This window comes from Ovis aries, chromosome 1, assembly GCF_016772045.2.
Source record: "Ovis aries strain OAR_USU_Benz2616 breed Rambouillet chromosome 1, ARS-UI_Ramb_v3.0, whole genome shotgun sequence".
NCBI lineage: Eukaryota > Metazoa > Chordata > Mammalia > Artiodactyla > Bovidae > Ovis > Ovis aries.
In genome coordinates, this window is record NC_056054.1 from 47,145,430 (window position 1) to 47,168,668 (window position 23,239).

General features: G+C 37.3%; 1 protein-coding gene across 1 annotated transcript in view; it reads right to left on the minus strand.

Moving 5' to 3' along the window:
- Positions 1 to 2,203: 2,203 nt before the first annotated feature.
- Positions 2,204 to 23,239, minus strand: part of NEGR1 (neuronal growth regulator 1) — a 1,017,459-nt gene continuing 996,423 nt past the window's right edge. The window contains exon 7 of the mRNA XM_012173704.5: positions 2,204 to 5,983. Within this exon, the coding sequence (XP_012029094.1) occupies positions 5,859 to 5,983 (125 nt within the window). The 3' untranslated portion in view covers positions 2,204 to 5,858. The remainder of the gene's footprint in view (positions 5,984 to 23,239) is intronic.

Sequence of the window (23,239 nt, forward strand, 5' to 3'; positions counted from 1 at the left end):
AATGAATTGATGTGTTCATTTTACTTGTATGTGAAAGCTTTGCTTTCTGTTTTTTTCAGACTAGAGTGACATTTACAGGATTTGCATTATATTTCTATTTTGACAACAAAATGCAAGTGTATTCCTTAGGTTGTATATAGTTTAATTTCTAAAATTAGAATCTTTCTCTCATTCTCCTGCCCCAGCACAAACAGATGTGCATATAATTAGTATTTTGGCATAAATTGGCTCAAACAACATCGCTTAAGATTAAAATCAGTATTCTATTGTGTATTTTTAAAAATGTGTGTATATATTCTACTCACCATTTCTCTAAGAATTCTGTTGATTGCAGATGCCTGAGGAATAGTCAGTGGGTTATTCAAAACTTGGTAGGCTTTTGCAAAATGCTATATAAAAAAGATACATATGCTTATGACAAGAGCCTCCATTTGGTGTGATGGGCCTAATATTATCAAGGGCTATGTGTCCACAGGTAGTTGCACACCCAAATTTTTAGATGAGATGTATAATGTGATTCATCTTTAAACCACATAACCTCTGGAGGCTTTGGAAAATAAAGGGATAGCATTAAAGGGAAAAAAATACATGTAAACAAAGTTATTTGTATATAAATATAAGTGTACATATATTCTTTGTAAAGCTAATAATGTGGTCATATTTATTTCTAAGGAGGCTCATGGATATTGAAACAAATTGGGAGTATTCTGCATTGCACATTTGGTTCAAATCTGCCACTTAGTAGAAGCATAACCTTCAGCAAGTGAGTTAAAATTTATGAATCTTGTTTCATCATCAATGAGACAATAATAATGTTTTAAAGTACATTTAATGTCTGCTAAAGTACTTTACCGTGGTAAAATTCAAGACAGAGATAGCTGTGACACTTCAGAAGTAATTCTAGCTGACACGTCTGTCTCTGAGGTGAGCAGAAATGAGTAGAATTGTTAGACTGAAGGCCTTGGGAGAGTCATTCACTTGCCAGTTTGTTTGTTTTTTCTTTTTCTTTTTCTACTATATATGTCAATTTCTAAATATTTTTCATAAATCTGGGATTATTAGGGAAAAGTTCAAGTGAGCATGAAGGTGTATGCTTCTTGGGAAGTTCAGGGTGAGTACACTGATACTCTGGTGTTTGAATCAAATTACATTATCTTGAATGAATTATTCTCAGAAGTTTTTCTCTTAAAATTTTCAAATTTCTGCCTGCCAGGCAAAAGTAAGTAATTATCTTCCAAGTAGCTGGATGTCATTTTGAAGTATCTGTGTTTTGACCTCTGATATTCAGGGAGAAAAATAGTTCTGCTTCACATGCTAGCTTTCAGAGTCTGAGGCTTGATACTTATGTTTCTGTGTGATTGTTTGCATAATAGAAATTACAAAGGGAGAAATAATGAGCCAGAGGGAAAATAAGATGTTTATTTGTGCGTGTTTTTGGTTTTGAAAAGGGAAAGAGATTTGGTAGATATGGTTTTCACAGAATGGCAATGACACCCATACTTTAAAATAGCTTAATGCATCAAGTGTAAATCTTTTTCACAGTTTGTTTTTTTATCTACCACATTGTTCCCTTCTGTTTGCATGATGAGCATAAATGGACAGGTTTGGAAAAGAGAGGTTGAATCATTCATTTGGAGTGGCCCTCATTTTACACAAATGTTACAGCTGTTACAAACTATGGGCTTTCAGTCAAATCACATTTTGTTTGGAAAGCAAGGTGTTTTTATTGAAATAGTATCTGAATGCCTTGAAGTGGAATATATACTCCTTGTTTTATACCCAGCAATCTCATGAAATTGTACTCTCTGCCTAACTTCTATAGGCATTTCCATTTTCAGATCTTTAGTCTGTAAAACCAACAAGATTTCATCATCAGTCTCTGTTGCTTACTGTGATGCATTTTAGGAGGTAAAAGTTCTAAATAATTGATAATAAAATCTTTCCAGAAAATTTCTTCTTCAGGCTAGCTGTAGTTCAGCTTGTTAGACCTTTGGGGAATCAGGAACAGAGGGAAAGGCTACAAAGTGGATCCTTTTTAAACTGTAGCTTCTAACATTTTCATCTTGTGTTGCTTTGGAGTATCTGAAAGATGTGAGTGTGGTACGGTGGAAGCAACAGAAAAGAAGGGAATAGCAGAAATATGTTTACTATTTCTTCTCTTTTCCCTCAAATTAGTAGAATTTTCAAATGAGTCAAGTACATATTTTAATTGATAAACTGACTTTATATTCACCTATTGGAAACAGTACAACATATTTTACATCAGATTATGAAATATGGATGTTTTACTAAAAGACAGGAAGAGCTTATTCCAGTCTTTAAAGTAAATACATATTCAAAGGATCTTAAGGCATACCATTTATTCATATTCATATCTATTGAAATACTGTACATCCACATACTTCAATAAATAGTTAAAAACCTGACCTCTTTTTAAATCATTTCTGAATTTCAAAAAACAATTTTTATTGAAAAGATTAAATAGATAACTTTTGGCTGTGTCACAAAGCTAAGCACAATGGATAAATTAACAGTTATTCAGTAAATTTAATCAATATAGATAATTGGCTTTGATAAATTTCTCAGAGTTTTCTGAGTTCACACACTGGGGTATTTATATATACTGTCCTGAATTATCTGGTAATTTCCTCAGTTCTCCAGTCTACTTTCTAGATATAGCTTAAATGTTATGATGAAGCATTAATTTTTCAGCTAAGTTTGAACTCCCCAACAGTGGCTTTAAGTTTGATGTTCTCTCTCTCTCAAATCTTGTAGTGTCCCCGCCATAACACAATACTATAGTTTGGGCAGTACTTTTCATTATATAATTGCTGCATAATAGTAACTCAATGGTGTAACAGGACTTATGTTTCAAATGGGATCATTGTAAATAAAACATAATTACACCAGTTGCAGTTAAAAGAATGCAAGTGAATTACGTCGACTACCCTAATATTCTGGCTCTTCCCTCCCTCCCAGCCTCTCCTTTCTTCTTCCCTCTTTCCTTCTTTTCCTTCCTTGCTTTTTTTCTTTCCCCTTTACCTTTTCCCCCTTTCAGTCTTTTTTCTTTCTACTCTACTTTCTCAACTGCTTTTTCTTTTTTCTTTCTTTGAAAAAAATTCAGGGGCAACAAAAAGAGTCCCACAAATCGAACCTGTAGAAATATAATGCTGAAATGAATAGCTAGAAAAATTGTTATAGATCAAAAGATAAATCAGTTTCATAAAACTGCTATTTTGAAATTGCAACAATCTTGTACAATCAGGACTGATAAAATGGAATAATCAGACATTTCAAATGTCCATAAATGTAAAATCATCTACTTGAACATTATATGCAATACATTCACACAAAAAAGCAAATACTGTAGCCTTATTTGAACAATATTGAACTCATAAATACTCATGATTTCACTCTGTCCAGGGGCCTAACAACTAGGAATGCTGCTTGATACAGAAAAACATAGTGAATACCTCCTCTATTTAAACATGTCACTCAAGAAAGTCTCTTCTAACATAAAGGCAAATACATATAGCTACTGAGCTATGACTGTACTTCTGTCACATTCTATGGGAAAAACACCAGACTCCACAAATTCGGAATCATGACAACACTTTGAACTAATTATTTGGTTCATCCATAGTTTATACCTCAGTTTACCTCACATTTACCCTACAAACCTTACAAAGAGGAGGTATTTTTACTCTAGGAAAGCGATCACTGTATAATATGCATTCTTGATCTGTTTCTTTCTCCCAAACAATGGTACTGATGGTTAACACTTCTGTGGTAGCACCACTATTTCTAGTAAGTAGATTATTATGGAGTGTGCCACTTTAAAGCTGCAATACACACAAAAAATATTTTATAGTTTACTCACTGATTCCACAAAAAGATTTTGAAAAGCAAATCAATAATAATCAAAGTTAAAATGTCATATGTTGTTTTTGTAAAAACCTTTCTTAGTGCATCAGTCAAAATAACATAATAAATTATTACAGTAAATTTAATAGCATTATGCAATATCATTGCCATTTTGTGGAAATGTTGTATATATATGCCTCCTCATTTAGGATTCACATCTCTAATTAAAATAGATTTATGTTGTACTTTGGGACAGTTTTACTTATATTTTACTTATCTACATTATATATCTTAAATGTATACAACCTCTGTGAAATATCTTGTTTCTAACTAGATTAGCAGGTGTTGTTATAACTTGCAAAAGGGAACTATTTGCAGAAATTTCTCTAGGGATAGTAAAATTGGTAACTTTATCAAACTTGCAAATGGCTTTCAAGGCTATGGTCTATCTTTAGTAAAGAGTAAACCATCGAACTATTCTTGTAACATAATACTTGTAGAATAACAGCAATTTCCTTCAAAAATGTAGTTTTCATTCTTTGTGATAGAAATAATTTAAAATCCATGATAATTTAGCAATTAATTTAAGACATTCTTCATCACTAATGGCTTGTCTTCATTTGAACACATCTTACATATAACATGTAAGAAATAAAGCATGATAATTTTTTTTTTCATTTTAGCTTTGCTTGTTTAAGCTGACATGGCTATAGAGAAAGATTTAACCACAGAATTAGTTATTTCAGGGATTGATCTGCTGCATACTAGGATGGAATATTTGTTATATTTTGGAGCATTTTTGTACAACATGTATGCCAAACTATCAACTGAGTAATGTTTTCAGCTGGAAAATATGCAAAATGCTCCTGTCCACAGGAACACTATATCTAGCGTACCAACTTATTTGCCACAGAACCAAATTAATTTTGAATGTTTACCATCTCATTTAATGTTCGGTAATTGGACTTTGTGTCCTTTCTGACAAACCACCTTAAAAATTTTGGCCTGTAATAGTGAAAGGAAAAGATGCTGTATTGCCAGACAATTTTGGATGGACTGTGCTATCATTTTAACGGGAATTATTTCCCAAAGTGAATCTAACACTTAGCTACAACTAAAGAAATCATACAGTGGATTTGCCTGTACTATATTAGTTAAATTGTTTTCATCACAAAGCTGAGCTATCATGGGGCAAAATTCTCAAAACCCTATTGGTAATGAGGGAAGAGATTTTTACAATTTGATAGCTCCTTTGTTCTTTAGAGACAAGATATAGTTAGTATTAACTTTATCACTGTGGTTTATTTTTGCTTTCAAGTTGTAGAATTTGGCAAAAACATTTTATTAGTTGGAGATGAAGAGAAAATTATTTTATGAAGGCACACCCATGCTGAACTTACAGGAAAGAGAAGCAGAGCTGCACAGCCAGTTATATTAAAAGGATCATTCCTGAAACCTGAATATCATGCGAGCAGAAAAATCTAGATATGTTATATTCTGAAGAAATGATCTGAAGGCAATATTATTTGCTTTTTTATCAAAAAAGAAAAAAAATGCATCTTTGTAAATGTGGGTTGACTCTTATTGAAACAGGGAAATGAATGCTTGTATTGCAGCCTTAAAGAATCACATATTCACTGCAATATTCGTTTTTTTGTAAACTACAGCCTGCAACCTAGCAGACCATGACTGAATGCTTTTGAAAAGTTGTAGATTACAAACATGAAATCACAATTAATATCCTCTAAAAGTAATTTCAGAGCTTTCACGTCTTAAAAAAAGGACAATGTGTACTGCTTCACAAGGTAATGTAGCTAATCAAAAAAAGAGTAGAATTAAAGTATTTACATAATGAGCAATTCTACAGAAGGCGATCATCCCCATGTAAGCACTGCTGATTATATCCCACGCTGCTTTTAACAAACTGTACCAGATTGGATCCAGCCATCAGCACTTTCAGAGAATCCTTAAAAGCCTTTTATGGGTCTTTATATTTATTGTAGAATGGCATTCTTCAGGTAGAATAAGCTGGTGAAAGAGGACAGTGTCAACACAAGGTACCAGCAGGAGAAAAGAACGTCAGCGCTCCCGGTAATTCCATACTGGGCTGTACTTGGAGCTGGAAAGAAATGGAGAAGAATAAATCAAAATCTAATTTGTGTCTTTCAAGGTCTCAACAATAATCAAAAAGCAGCCGGGTGTTCTGGGGAAAAAACTAGCACTGGAGTCAGACAGATTTCAGATTCACATCTGGTTCTGCTGTATGGAAATGTGTGGCCTATTCAACTAACCTCTCTGATCTTCAGTTTTCTCAAGAACAAAATAGAAATAATATAATCCACCTGGCAGGACTGCAGTGAGAATTTGAGGTGAAGCACATGTAGCACATTGCACTGGACTGGACATAAGTACTCAGCAAATATCAGCTAACGCATTGTAACTATTTCTAATAGTGGACAATATTCATTTATGTATATATTTTAAATTTGTTTTTATTGAGATATAGTTGAACTATAACAGTGTGTAAGTCTAAGGTGTACAACAGTATGGATTTGATACACTTGTATATTGCAATATGATCACCACCATAGCGGTAGCTGACACTTCTATCATGTCACATAATCATTTTTGAGACTTCTCTGTTCATCTAGTGGTTAAGAATCCAGCTTCCAGTGCAGGAAACCTGGATTTGATCCCTGGTCCAGGAAGACCCCATATGCCACAGGGCAGCTAAGCCCATGTGCCACAGCCACTGACTCTGTTCTCTGGAGCCCCTGAGCCACAGCTACTGAAGCCCATGCGCCCTGTAGCCTGTGTTCCACAGCAAGTGAAGCCACCGCAACGAGAACGTCATTGCAGCAAGAAAGTGGCCCCCGTCCACCACAACTAGAGGAAGCCTATGTGCAGCAACTAAGACCCAGTGAAGCCAAAAATAAACAAGTAAACAAAATCTTTTTAAAGTACTATCATAAAAATAAAGAATACTATTATTAAAAAAATGATCATTTTTGTGGTGGGAACAGTTAAGATCTAGTCTCAGCAACTTTGAAGGTTATAGCACAGTATTATTGTCTACAGTCACTATGTTGTACATTAGATCTTCAAAACTTATTTGTTTACTGATTGTAAGTTTATACCCTTATACAACCATCTCTGCAATTTCCCCAGCTCCCAGCCTCTGGTACACTAGTCTACCTGTGCTTTTACAAGTTCTGCTTGCTTTATCAGATTCCACATCTATGTGATATTTTTAATTTCATATACATCATATATGATAAATATATATCATATATATCATATATGATAATATATCATATATATATTAGCTGATATTTGCTGAGTATGATATATATATCATATATCTTATATATGATATTTAATATCATATATCTTATATATGATATTATATATCATATATATATTATATGGTTTGGTTTAGTCACTAAGTCATGTCCAACTCTTGTGAGCCCACGGACTATACCTGCCAGGCTTCTCTGTTCCTAGGATTTTCTAGACAAGAATACTGGAGTGGATTGCCATTTCCTTCTCCAAGGGATTTTCCAAACCCAGAGATAGAACCTGGGTCTCCTGCACTGCAGGCAGATTCTTTACTGACTGAGATACTAGGGACAGGGCTTCCCTGGTATGTATGTATGTATATATGTATGTATACATATATAAATACACACACACATATTTGTGGGTCTTTTTTATTGGCCAGATGCTATACTAAATGCTGAAAAAACAAAGAGATTTTCTCTTCCAAGACCTTGTGTGTGTGTGTGTGTGTGTGTGTGTGTGTGTGTGTGTGTGTGTGGAAAGATATCAAACAATTATAATACAATCTTAGGAATATTAGAACTGCATAGGCAAACTGCAGTGAGATAGAAAATTGTGTATTTAAAATTGCCTCGGCAAAGGGAAGATGATTTAACAGATAGTTTTACCAAAGGGGACCATCATCTGAGTAGAGAAAACAATATATTCAAAGGCATGAGGAAAGGCAAGATCACGGCATGTATTCTAGGCTCTAAAAGTAGATTAGTGTTGCTGGACTGTGAAGTTTGAGGCCTGGAGTGGAGAAAATTGAAACGGAACTCTAGGCAGATAGAATGAACTCGACTGTATTGAAAAAAATGTTTAGCTTTTCATACTGAAGGAGATTTTGAAGAATTTGGAGCTGTTGAATTGTATGACTATATTTATACATTGGAAAGATCACAATCTTAGAGAGAAACTCCTGTGGGTACTTGGCTAACAGTCATGTTGAATTTTCACTGAGAGATTGCACCTAGTGATTCACCAAGCATGGGATACTGTGGGAGTCTACTTAATGGATTCCACTTTGTTTCTTAAGAGGACAGTTGCCTCTTTGAATGTGAATTATGTTATGTTCCAGAAACTGAATGTCGCAGACATGTTTAGCTATGCTTGAGACTGGTTCTCATTTACCATAAGAATAATAATAGTAATAATAAAACAACTCCACCAATGTATTTTTAACTACCTCTTATTAATGAAATCAGGATTTCCAGTACTGTTTTCTAGTAGGAAATGAATAATGTAATGAAAGAATATTATTTAACCCCCAAATTCATAATTCAAATCTGGAAGCTGTTTTAGTCACACTGAGTTTGAATTGCCAGCAGCTAGTTTTTAATGGAACTTTCACCAATGCCTATATTTTCATGTTACAAGAAAAATATATTGTGTTGTTTATAACTCTAAGAAATCAAAGGAGATAGAAGATGCCTTGACCCCTGCCAGTGGGGAGTTTTCTTAAAAATACAATTGTTGATTCCATGTGAGTGAGATTCAAGGGCTAAAACTACTACACTTTAGTAAACATGTAGCAAAATCAACTATTTGATGTTTCTCTTTAAATGGCAGCCCACTCTAGTATTCTTGCCTGGAAAATCCCATGGACCCAGGAGCCTCGTAGGCTATAGTCAGTGAGTGGGGTCGCAAAGAGTCAGACACGACTGAGCGGCTTCACTTTCACTTTCACTTTGCATCACAAATGAGTTTTAAACAATGAGAAGATGATGAAGAAAATAAGTCTATTGTTGAAGAGATAGCTTTTCAAGTTTTGATATGCAAGAAGTCTAATTTAAAACCATGAAACTACTTCAATTATTTTCTCTTATTCAGGACTTAGAATCATGTTTTATTTTTTTAAACATAAATAAATAGTGAATTGGCCTGTTACCTTCTCAGTGACATCTATTTCATAGTTATTGCTACTGTTATTTAGGAATCTTGAGTGCAATAAAACCAGTATAATAATAAAGGACTAATCATTAGCAAAGTACATAAAATGATACCATAAATAAGAAACAGATCTTAAAAGCCAAGCACACAAAGAAAAGATATTTTTATTATCATGACAAATTAAATAGTACATTAATTGAGTAGAGTAAAAAGGATTCTCAAAACTCCTTATTCATCCTTTAAAATGCATTTTGGGTCAATCTTTCCTGAATCTCCTTTCCTTTTTCAACAAGCTGAACAGATTACCCTACTGTGTCATGCGATCACAATACATATTCCTTTTAATAAAACTATCATATTGCGTTACAATTATTTGTGTGTATATCTATTTCTTTCACCAGATTATAAACTCTCCTAGGGCCTGTTTTGTTTATCTTACTATTTCCAGATACAAAGTCTGGTAAGTTCTGGTACACAGTGGGTACTCAAGAAATATCTATTGAACGAACAATTCAGTTAAATAAATAAATAGATAGGTTAGAGTCTTCCCTGATAGCTCAGTTGGTAAAGAATCTGCTTGCAATGGAGGAGAACCCGGTTCAATTCCTGGGTTGTGAAAATCCACCAGAGAAGGGGTAGGCTACCCACTCCAGTATTCTTGGGCTTCCCTTGTGGCTCAGCTGGTAAAGAATCCACCTGCCATGTGGGAGACCTGGGTTCACTCCCTGGGTTGGGAAGATCCCCTGGGGAAAGGAAAGGCTAACCTGTCCAATATTCTGGCCTGGAGAATTTAATGGGTCACAAAGAGTTGGACACAACTGAGTGATTTTTCACTTTCACTTTCAAAAGGAATATATGTCTCTCCTACAAAATAAAATCTTTTTTTGTGAAGCAAGCAAGCTACTTGTCTATAAGTTAGAGAATTTACCATACACTTTCATTCATTCAGCAAATATTTATTGAACTAGGTACTAAGAACTGTACTAAGTACTGGAAACACAACATATAATAATGTGGGTAAGGTGGCACAGTGGTAAAATATCTGCCTGCCAATGCAGGAAACACAGGAGATGCAGATTTGATTCCTGGGTCAGGAAGATGCCCTGGAGTAGTAAATGGCAACCTATTCCAGTATTCTAGCCTGGAGAATCCCAAGGACAGAAGAGCTTAGGGGGGCTCCAATCCATGAGGTCATATAGAGCTGGACAAGACTGATTACTCATGTACATGTACATATGATTCTTTTATTACTCAATTTCATATATCTCCAAATATACCCTTTTATCATAGTTCTTGCATGTGTGTGTGCTCAGTCAATTCCATCTGAGTCTTTGTGACCCCATGGACTGTAGTCCACCAGGCTCCTCTGTCCATGGGGTTCTCTAGGCAGGAAAAAACTGGCTTACAATTCAATATTCAAAAAACAAAGATCATGGCATCTAGTCCCATCACGACATGGCAAATAGATGGGAAAACAATGGAAACAGTGACAGACTTTATTTTCTTTGGCTTCAAAATCACTGCAGACAGTTGATTGCAGCCACAAAATTAAAAGACACTTGCTCCTTGGAAGGAAAGCTATGACAAACTTAGACAGCGTTTTAAAAATCAGAGACATCACTTTTCTAGCAAAGGTCCGTAAAGTCAAAGCTACTGGTTTTCCAGTTGTCATGTACAGATGTGAAAGCTGGACTATAAAGAAGGCTGACTGCCAAAGAAATGATGCTTTCAAACTGTGGTGTTGGAGAAGGCTCTTGAGAGTCCCTTGGACTGCAAGGAGATCAAACCAGTCAATCCTTAAGAAAATCAACCCTGAATATTCACTGGAAGGACTGATGCCAAAGCTGAAGCTCCAATACTTTGGCCACTCATGCGAAGAGCCCACTCATTGGAAAAGACCCTGATGCTGGGAAAGATTGAAGGCAGGAGGAGAAGGGGACGACAGAGGACAAGATGATTGGATGGCATCACCGACTCAATGGATGTGAGTTTCAGCAAGCCCCAGGAGACAGTAAAGAACAGGGAAGCCTGGTGAGCTGCATCGAGCTCCATGGGGCTGCATTGAGCAACTGAGCAACAACAGGGAGACAGATCATGAGGGAGATGATAGGGGAAAATCACGTATCAAACAAACTTTGTAGCATCATCCTCTTGCAGCAAAAGACAGAGAGTATAGATGAACCTGGGCCCCCAGATATGGTCTTGAATTTGGAGACATCCTTCTTTGCCTCTGTGATGGTCAGATCTGTTGTATGTTCCCTGCCATGTTTTTAGTTGCCTTTGAGTATCATACCTATCCTAAATACCTATCCTAAATAACATTAGGAGGGAACTTGCATGTGGTCACAGGTGTAGTTGGACTGCAGTGAGAGTTTGTTTTCCTTCTGAGTGATATGAGAATCTACAACACAGTTACATGCAGAGGGACTAGCTGACATTTAAAATGTACCCTTGACTGTTCTGTGGACAGTAGATTGTACCAGCATAAGCAAGAGTAGGAGCCTACGTTAGTCCCAGACCTTCAGGGTTTCCACTGCCTGTTGAGGAAAGCCAAAATTGTGTGGCTCAGTATTCAAGGATGTCTGATATTTGGTTCTAGTCAACTTGTCCAGATTCATATACACTCTTAGCTTCAGGCACATAAGACATTTTTCTAAACAGTCTTCCCTGTCATTTGCACATACCATATCCTTAAGCCTAAAAGGGCCTACTTCCTATTCTCCTTAGCCACTTATCAAAGTCCTATTCTTCTGTAAAAATGTAAATTAAAACCTCCCCCATAAAGCCCACCTAATCTAATAACAATTTTTAATCTCCTACCTTATTTCATAAATACTTCATTTTTTACTTATGTGTGTGCTCAGTCACTTCAGTTGTGTCTGACTGTTTGCAACCCTATGGACGATAGCCCACCAGGCTCCTCCATCCACGGGATTCTCCAACCGAGAATACTGGAGTGGGTTGCCATTCCCTTCTACAGGGGATCTTCCCAACCCAGGGATCGAACTTGCTTCTCTTATGTCTGCTACATTGGCAGATTACCTCTAGCACTACCTGGGAAGCCATTTATGACAAGGGGGAATGTTCTATAATTTCATTATGCTTATAGACCAGTAGAAGAGAAAGATACACATATCTTTATTATAAAAATAAATTATATATATGTAGAAAGATACCTCTTTCTAACTAGAGTAACTTGGCATGTTTCTTAGCTGTGCTTAGTTTAGCATCCTCATTAGCAAATTAGGATTGGTACTGACAATATCTCAGAAGTGACAGTGAAGATTAAATGTGTTGATACACTTAAAACACCCAGTACAACATCTAACACAGGATAAACTCCCTCAAGTATTATCTCCCTCAAGTATTATCTAAGCACTATCAATCTGCTCATTCATTTAGCAAGTTGAGCCTGTGCTATGTGTCAGGCATTCTCTGAATGAATGAACAAAACTGAAGTGGCTCCTGTCCCCATAGAGCTTTCTCTTTAGCTTGAGTTGTTTTCCATGGAATAAGGCTGTTTTACTTCATTCCTCACCTCTACTTGGTTAAACCAATGTTTCTCTGGTCCTACAAAGCTGACCTCCATTTTATCTTACAAAAATATTTATTTTCTTTATTATCTTGACTTCTTTCAGAGGAGGTGGATGACAGTTACTGCAAGATAATCGGCTGTTTCTTCTCTTTGCAGGCTGCTTGAAGACAGAGTATGACCCTCTTCCATTTCTTCTTTTCCTCTATCTTTTCTCAAGAGTAACCGTGTGGCACATGTCCTTGGGAATGGTTTCATGGCTCATCTAATGCCAAGCTTGGTGACAGAAGGGCTTTGAGGCATGAAGCAGAGTGTGTGGGCTATGTGGAGGGTCCAGGCCTTTGGGATTTCTCCCAGTTGCCAACAGGAAGATCCAATCTGGGCTTTAATACATATCTTACATCTTGTCTAATTATGATTATCACTCCCAATTACTTACAGCTGCTGAATATTATTTTCAGTCTTGGCAGTTTTCCCTTGTATTGCTCCAGTTTTTATTTTTAGGCAAAAGCAAATGTAACTGTGAAATATTTAGTTTGGTATAATACCAATTACTTGCCTAGGCAATTTCCTTAAATTACTGAAGCTTTAACTAAACTAACTTTGAGTCATATTTTTAAGATTCTTGTTGCAATCTTAGGTAGAGTTATTTAGCTACGTTAACTTTGCTTCCATAAGAGAATCTGGCCTGAACTTGCATTTTACTGAAACGTTATACCTTAATGGAAAGTGAATGATTTACACCTAAATTAGATTTTAAATAAAAGAGAGTGATTCAAAAGAGTGCATATTAGTTTACTGAGAAATTATGCAACACTGATTCAGTCTAAATGTAGTACAACTCATAATGTGGGAGTACTTTGTTAGAAAGATAGTTTAATCCTTTCTTTAGCAATATCCACCCCTTAACACCATCAGCAGGTGTCGGGGATAACACATCAGAAGCTCAGATCACACCCAAATTTTTTACATCATTTACTTCTGCATGATACTGGGCGGCGATTTGGGGATGAGAGGAGCACGGAGATATGCTTTACAACCGGATGTACAACTTTTGATTACAGTGTCTGGATGAATCAGACAAGTCTCAGCATCGGCAACATCATCTAATTATTCCTTTCTGAGCTATTTCTCTCTTAGGCCCACACCCTAAGAGAGGATGTATTGCTTTAAAGACACAGCACAAACTATGGCTTATCAGGAACCATGCCCTATCTCACTCCTACGGAACAGCTATTTCTGTGTAGGGGAGGGCTTTGTTTGTGTCATTACAGCATGTCCCCATACTGGCACCCTCCAAAATCTTCTTCCTCCCTTAGGCCTGGACTTGAGTAATGCTTGAGAACCATAGCTGTCATGCAGTAGGGCTACCAATGTGGACTTTTTCAGATGTTTTTACTCAACACACCTTTTTTGCGCCATACATTGTTTCCTGAAATACAGAGAAATAAATATAGCATAATCCACTTTTCAAGCAGCTCTCAGTCCTGCAGAGTAAGGCTTAATTTGTGAGTTCTTACCACAGCAACCCACTCCAGTACTCTTGCCTGGAAAATCCCATGGACAGAGGAGCCTGGTAGGTTATGGTCCATGGGGTCGCAAAGAGTCAGACACAACTGAGCGACTTCACTTTACCACAGCTAGGGCCTCCCAGATGGCTCAGACAGTGAAGAATCCATCTGCAATGCAGGAGACCCAGTTCCATCCCTGGGTCTGGAAGATCCCCTGGCAAAGGGGAATGGCTACGCACTCCAGTATTCCTGCCTGGAGAATTCCATGGACCAGAGGAGCCTGGTGAGCAATAGTGCATGGGGTTGTAAAGAGTCAGACATGACTGAGCAACATTTTCACTTTCACTTCACCATAGCTATAGCTCCACTCATACTTAGAGGAGAGAAAGACTTGGACAACTGACTCTGAATTCCTGTTAGCCTTTTTTATTTTCTTTAGAAGGAATCAGGCTAACAAGGGCACATTGATGCACTTTTTTTCAAAGAGACCTAAGGTTATACAAAATCTCTATTTACATACATATCCTCATTGAGCTTCCTAGTAGGAACTGAACTTCCCCTGTAGCTCAGTTGGTGAAGAATCTGCCAGCAATGCTGGAGACCTGGGTTTGATTCCTGAGCTAGGAGATCTCCTGAAGAAGAAAATGGCAACCCACTCCAATATTCTTGCCTAGAGAATCCCACGGACAGAGGGGTCCAAGGGGTCCCAAGAGTTGGATATGACTTAGCAAGTAAACCACCACCTAACATGTAAAATTTTTTACTTTTTCACTTGGTTAAAAATCAAATGCCTACCTTCAGGAAATTCTAACATTTTTTAGTAACCAAGCTTTCACAAGCATAAAAATATACAATTATTTTCACAAAAAGTATCTCCATTTTGTGTTGTAAACAATGAGCAGAATGGCTAGAGAAATCACCCAATTCCTTTCTTTTTTCTGACTCATGGAATTTCCCTGCCAGCTTGTTTTTTGCAACTACTAAGCTCTTTCTCTGGCAAACCACCATTCTTGAATCTGTTTATGCTTGCTAAATAGTGATTTACCAACGTTCACAGTATGCAATCCTGTTTACTCAGCATCAACCTACGTTAGTAATTTTAAATATATGTTTGTCTCTGTATTACCTATATTCAGAAATCTGCCTATTTGTAGATAAATTCTTTTTTCTGCAAATAGACAGATGAAACCCTCCATTTGAGTGAAAGAGAGTAAGTAACCACCCAAACAGAAATAAATTCTGTCCCCATTTTTCTGTCCTTCATAGTCATTGAAAAAATATTTCAGGCTGTAAAGTTCATCATTATCTTCTGTGTTAGATATTTTTGTTTATTTTTAGCAAATCATCAGTGATGTACCTGAATCTAAAGCAGCTCCATTTTAAAGTCTGTTGCCAATAGAGGTAATTCTGTATAACCTGAAATGGTTCTTTGAACTTGGGCAAAGTCCAGTTATTCGTTCCACATTGGTTTGCAAATAGGTTTCTTTATTGTTATTACCTATTCTCTGTGTGTGTGGGAGTGTGTATATGTGTTTTAAAATCTGGTTTTGTTGTGTAAAATACATATGTAAACATAAAATACAAGCTGCCTTGACTCTAGAGTTTAGTTTGGCCCTTTAAAGCATCATCTAGCTGCAGAAAGAAGGTTTTACAGAAGTAAAAATAGAAACCCAGCTGTGTTCTTAAGGTCACTAATAGTCAATACCATCAGCTGTATCATCAGTGTGACATTGCTAGTGTGGTAAAAAATGGGTGAAATTGCAAACTGGTAAACATTTTCACATACTGAAGGAGTTTGTAAGACCAAATATGTGTGGTTATGTGGGTGTGAAATTATTTAAGCTTTTATGTGTTTAAAAAAGATTTCATGATCAAAGTATCTTGTTTATTAACTTTTTTTTCACCTTTTGTGTTAGGAAGCTTATCCTGAATGGCTTCTTTTCTATTATTCTGTAACATGGTTCTTTCAACAGTCAGGATAAAGAATTTCATAAGGTTAGATTACTTTTTCCATTTTTTTGGAATCTTCCATGTACTTACCACTTTTTCTTAGCTTTTCAAATGCAATAAAGACCAATGATTATCTGACCATGTAGTTCTGATTTATTTAAATTGTTCCACTTGTTATGCTCCAGATTGACTTTCAGTTATTCTCAATGATTCTCTAATCATTGCCATTATATTTTGGCTACTTAAAAAACCTTAATAAAATCCAAATGCCTCTGTATGGAACTCAAAAGCCTCTGTAAACTTCCCCAAAGCTACCTTTCCAGTCCTATTGCTGGCTGCTCTCTGACATGGCAGGCACACTAGGCAGGAATATTCTTTATTCTCAGGATGTTGTCCATGCCTTTGCTTCATTTGCAGATTTGTTCACACTCTGCCTTCATCTCAGATGGGCTTTTGCCCCTCTACCTGTTGAGATAGTACCCATCTTCCATTACGCATCTCAAATGCATTTGGCTTACAAAGTTAGAATCTGCTGAAACTCTAGGGAATACTGGTATTTAGTGCAAACCTTCACTTCCATAGATGAAGAGACGAGGCTGGTAGAGATTGAATGATGTGCTTAAGTTAGAGGCAAGAATAAGACTAGAATTCAAGTATGCTGAATCTCTATGCTTCCATTCCCTTGTGGTATTATTGAATTGCTGAATTACTACCTAACTCTAGCTGGAATTCATCTGCCAGTTCCTCTTTTCTCTCATAGCCATTTGTTTTTACTTATACTTTTTCACCCTTGTGTTCATCTCCTTAAAGAGAGACTAAGTTTCTTAAAAACAGTGGTAAGATTTAATTTACTTTTTATTACTCCCTGGATTTGATTAAGTGATTGGCACTGTCAAAATATTTATTACAGAGAACTATAGATAATTTTAATTTCTGCAGCTGAATAAGGTTTTACTGTAAAGCTCAAGAGCACTGTAGGGAAGGTGATATCATCAAGCAATAATGCAGGATTTGGAAACATTGGCTACCATCAAAAAGGAAGGTTGGTTCTAGTTTAGAGAAATGAAGAATCATGTATTCTTTGATGTCTTTGAAGACATCATATTGTAAACATACATAGTTAAACACACACATACACATACACACATACATACACATACTCCAAGAGCCCTGTTAAAGAAGCCCTCTTGTGACTTTTACTTGAATTTCTTAGTAAAGAAATGGAGAATATATTTGTAACCATCAAGCACATAAACTAGGTTAACACCTCTGTGCCTCAGTTTTCTCTAGCTGAACAGAGGGGATAAAAGTATATTCCTTATAGTGTTGCCAACTAGGTAAAGCACTTAACTAGCATAAATTAAATTGTTCATTAAATGGTAGCTTTTAAGATGCATTAGTATTTATACAAGACATACAGATGTAAGCTCCTACCTTGGCTCAAGAAGAAATACCTAGTTGTTGGAATGAGGTCATATGTGCCTCAAAGTCCTCTACATTTGAAACAATAACAATCACACCAAAAATACGCTCCTTCTGTAGCACCTCTAAGGGTACAGATTAGAGAATTCACTCAATACACAGACAATGCTTGAGTACCTATAAAGACTTATTGAGCACTCTCACCGACTCAATGGACATGAGTTGGTGATAGACTGGGAAGCCTGGCGTGCTGCAGTCCATGGGGTCACAAAGAGCTGGACGCGACTGAGCGACTGAACTGACTGAACTGAGCACTAACTGTGCCCAATGTACCTTTCTGTGTGCTGGGTCACAATCGTTATATATAATTCCTCACAGTCTGCTAAGCAGATCACAATACTCGGAACTAACTGTACCCTTGAACCCCCTGAGCTGCAACCCTTCTACTTGGCATTACCTTCTTCCACTTCCTCGTAGTTTCCCAGCCTCTGGATGACACACCTTTCCTTCTCTTTAAGAACCCAGTTCCAGGTTTACCTCTGTGATAATGTACTTGACCTTCTAACCATTACTCGCTTCCTCTCTTGAGAGCTCTAAAATTCAAACTCCTCTTTCCCGACCTTGCGCTCAGATTTGCCTCGTCACCTAGACTGGGTTCCTAAAGGACAAGGATCATGTTTGTTCATCTTTCTTTACTTCTTTTTTTTTTTTTTTCCCTTCCACAGTGGCTAACAGTGACCTCATCTAATAAGGACTTGATAAATAATTGTTCTTTTTATCTCCACATGACATAAATTTGCACAGTATATTTGTTTCACTCACCTTTTGTGTCTTGCCCTATATCTTCTCATTACCTTTTACTTTAGCTGGTGATATGCAGATAATCCCACCCTAATGGCAGAAAGCCAAGAACTGAAAAGCCCCTTACTGAAGGTGAAAGAGGTGAATGAAATAGCTGGCTTAAAAGTCAACATTCATTTCACTCTTTCCATACATCTCCCCCTCCCTCTCCTCCCCTCCTTCTGTGTCCATCAGTTTGCTCTCTATGTCTGTTTATCCACCGCTGCCCTGAAATTAAACTCTCCCATATCATCTTTTTAGATTCCATATATATGCATCAGTATAAGATATGTATATTTCTATTTCTGATTTCACTCTGTATAATAGGCTCTAGGTTCTTATTGATGTATGATAGAAAACCACAAAATTCCGTAAAGCAATTATCCTTCAAATAAAAAAAAATAAAGAAAACAGTCAACATTCAAAAAACTAAGATCATGTCATCTGGTCCCATTATTTCATGGCAAATAGATGGGGAAAAAATGGAAACAGTGGCAGATTTTATTTTCTTAGGCTCCAAAATCACTGAAGATGGTGACTACAGCCATGAAATTAAAAGACACTTGCTCTTTGGAAGAAAAGCTATGATAAACCTAGACAGTGTAATAAAAAGCAGAGACATCACTTTCCCAACAAAGATCCATATAGTTAAAGCTATGGTTTTTCCAGTAGTCATGTATTGATGTGAGAGTTGGGCCATAAAAAAGGCTAAGAACTGAAGAACAGATGCTTTTGAACTGTGGTGCTGGAGAAGACTCTTGAAAGTCCTTTGAACAGCAAGGAGATCAAACCAGTCAATCCTAAATGCCACTGCTGGGCATACACACCGAGGAAACCAGAATTGAAAGAGACACATGTACCCCAATGTTCATCGCAGCACTGTTTATAATAGCCAGGACATGGAAACAACCTAGATGTCCATCAGCAGATGAATGGATAACAAAGCTGTGGTACATATACACAATGGAGTATTACTCAGCTGTTAAAAAGAATTCATTTGAATCAGTTCTGATGAGATGGATGAAACTGGAGCTGATTATACAGAGTGAAGTAAGCCAGAAAGAAAAACACCAATACAGTATACTAACACATATATATGGAATTTAGAAAGATGGCAATGACGACCCTGTATGCAAGACAGGAAAAAAGACACAGCTGTGTATAACGGACTTTTGGACTCAGAGGGAGAGGGAGAGGGTGGGATGATTGGGGAGAATGGCATTCTATCATGTATACTATCATGTAAGAATTGAATCGCCAGTCTATATCTGACACAGGATACAGCATGCTTGGGGCTGGTGCATGGGGATGACCTAGAGAGATGTTATGGGGAGGGAGTTGGGAGGGGGGTTCATGTTTGGGAACACATGTAAGAATTAAAGATTTTAAAATTAAAAAAATAAAAAACTAAAAAAAGAATAAAAAAATAAAAAATAAATAAAAATAATAAAGGAAATCAGTCCTTAATATTCATTGGAAGGACTGATGCTAAAGCTGAAGCTCCTATACTTTGGTCATCTGAGGCAAAGAGCTGATTAATTGGAAAATAACCTGATGCTGGGAACAATTAATGGCAGGAGGGAAGAGGTGGCAACAGAGGATGAGATGTCTGGATGGTAGCACTGACTCAATGGCCATGCTGCTGCTGCTAAGTTGCGTCAGTTGTGTCCGACTCTGTGTGACCCCATGGACTGTGGCCTACCAGGCTCCTCCATCCATGGGATTCTCCAGGCGAGAATACTGGAGTGGATTGCCATTGCCTTCTCCGCAATAGCAATGAGATTGGGCAAACTCCAGGAGACAGTGAAAGACAGGAAAGCCTAGTGTGCTGCAGTCCATGGGGTTGCTAAGAGTTGAATACGACTTAGCAACTGAACAACAGCCCTGGCATAATCACTTAAAGTCATCTGCTCATTTTGTCAGTTCCTAGACAAAGATAACACTCTTCTCTGAAGAAGAGAAGAGTAACTTCTGTACAACTTATTAATACTGTACTTCATATTCCCCACAGTGCATGGTGCTTTGCACATGGTAGATATGCAATAATTAATTTTGGAAAAATAAGTTGATTGAAAGTAAACAAGTATCCTATCTCTTTGCTTCCACTTTTCTTAGCTTATGGTAGTTCAGCTGCACCACTTTTATGAAGTTGGTGATAATTATATTATTAGGTACATATCCTGAATAATGAAAAAGTAGTCTTAAAATCTTGTTTGATTTTTTTTTTTAGAGATTTTATCCTAAGAATATTATACCCACTATTTTTACACTCCCATCATTTTGGATTCTGCTACACTGGCAAAAATGCCTAATGAAAGTTCTGTCTCCCATTGTATTTCTTAAATATATGACTTCAGCTATAAAATATTCCCCTACCTACAACATCAAAATGCTCTTTTCTTGAGTCTCCAGCTTGTCTTACATTTTCTGCCTAAGTTAATCCAAGTTCTAAAATGGAAAAATGGGATGTATACAATTGCTATGGAAGGAAATTATGAACAGATTCACAAAAATCACATGCTAGGGAATTCTAGTCCAATGCACGATCCACCAAAGGATGAAAAGAAAAAGAGAAGAATGTATTTGCATAGTGACTTTGTGACCCCATGAACTGCAGCACACCAGGCCTCCCTGTCCATCACCAATTCCTGGAGTTTACCCAAACCCACGTCCATTGAGTCAGTGATGCCATCCAACCATCTCATCCTCTGTCATCTCCTTCTCCTCCTGCCCTCAATCTTTCCCAGCATCAGGGTCTTTTCCAATGAGTCAGCTCTTCGCATGAGGTGGCCAAAGTATTAGAGTTTCAGCCTCAACATCAGTCCTTCCAATGAACACCCCGGACTGGTCTCCCTTAGGATGGACTGGTTGGATCTCCTTGCAGTCCAAGGGACTCTCAAGAGTCTTTTCCAACACCACAGTTCAAAAGCATCAATTCTTCGGTGCTCAGCTTTCTTTATAGTGCAACTCTCACATCCACAAATGGCCACTGGAAAAACCATAGCCTTGACTAGATGGAGCTTTGATGGCAAAGTAATGTCTCTGCTTTTCAATATGCTATCTAGGTTGGTCATAACTTTCCTTCAAAGTAGTAAGCAGCTTTTAATTTCATGGTTGCCCTCACCATCTGCAGTGATTTTAGAGCCCAGAAAAATAAAGTCTGACACTGTTTCCACTGTTCCCCTCCTATCTGCCATGAAGTGATGGGACCGGATGCCATGATCTTTGTTTTCTGAATGTTGAGCTTTAAGCCAATTTTTTCACTCTCCTTTTTCACTTTCATCAAGAGGCTTTTTAGTTCTTCTTCACATTATGCCATAAGGGTGGTCTCATCTGCATATCTGAGGTTATTGATATTTCTCCCGGCAATCTTGATTCCAGCTTGTGCTTCTTCCAAGAAACGCTTCTAGCGTTTCTCATGATGTACTCTGCATAGAAGTTAAATAAGCAGGGGGACAATATACAGCCTTGACGTACTCCTTTTCCTATTGGGAACCAGTCTGTTTTTCTATGTCTAGTTCTAACTGTTGCTTCCTGACCTGCATACTGGTTTCTTAAGAGGCAGGTCAGATGGTCTGGTATGCCTATCTGTTTCAGAATTTTCCACAGTTTACTGTGATCCACACAGTCAAGGCTTTGGAATAGTCAATAAAGCAGAAATACATGTTTTTCTGGAACTCTCTTGCTTTTTCCATGATCCAGCGGATGTTGGAAATTTTGATCTCTGGTTCCTCTGCCTTTTTTAAAACCAGCTTGAACATCAGGAAGTTCACGGTTCATGTATTGTTGAAGCCTGGCTTGGAGAATTTTGAGCATTCCTTTACTAGCGTGTGAGATGAGTGCAATTGTGTGGTAGTTTGAGCATTGTTTGGCATTGGCTTTCTTTGGGATTGGAATGAAAACTGACCTTTTCCAGTCCTGTGGCCACTGCTGAGTTTTCCATATTTGCTGGCATATTGAGTGCAGCACTATCATAGCATCATCTTTCAGGATTTGAAATAGCTCAACTGGAATTCCATCACCTCCACTGGCTTTGTTCATAGTGATGCCTCCTCAGGCCCACTGTACTTCACATTCCAGGATGTCTGGCTCTAGGTGAGTAATCATACCATCGTGATTTTCTGGGTCGTGAAAATCTTTTTTGTACAGTTCTTGTGTGTATTCTTGACACCTCTTCTTAGTATCTTTTGCTTCTGTTATGTCCCTACCATTTCTGTCCTTTATCGAACCATCTGTGCATGAAATGTTCCCTTGGTATCTCTAAATTTCCTGAAGAGATCTCTAGTGTTTCCCATTCTGTTGTTTGCCTCGATTTCTTTGCATTGGTCCCTGAGGAAGGCTTTCTTATCTCTTCTTGCTATTCTTTGGAACTCTGCATTCACATGTGTATATCTTTCCTTTTCTCCTTTGCTTTTCACTTCCCTTCTTTTCACAGCTATTTGTAAGGCCTCCTCAGACAGCTATTTTGCTTTTTTGTATTTCTTTTTCTTGGGGATGGTCTTGATTCCTGTCTCCTGTACAATGTCATAAACCTTCATCCATGGTTCATCAGGCACTCTGTCTATCAGATTTAGTCCCTTAAATCTATTTCTCGCTCCCACTGTATAGTCATAAGGGATTTGATATAGGTCATACCTGTATGGTCTAGTGGTTTTCTCCACTTTCTTCAATTTCAGTCTGAATTTGGTAATAAGGAGTTCATGATCTGAGCCACAGTCAGCTCCTGTTCTTGTTTTTGCTGACTGTAGAGAGCTCCTCCATCTTTGGATGCAAAGAATATAATCAATCTGATTTCAGTGTCGACCATCTTGTGATGTCCATGTGTAGAGTCTTCTCTTTGTTGTTGGAAGAGGGTGTTTGCTATGACCAGTGCGTTCTCTTGGCAGAACTCTATTAACCTTTGCCCTTC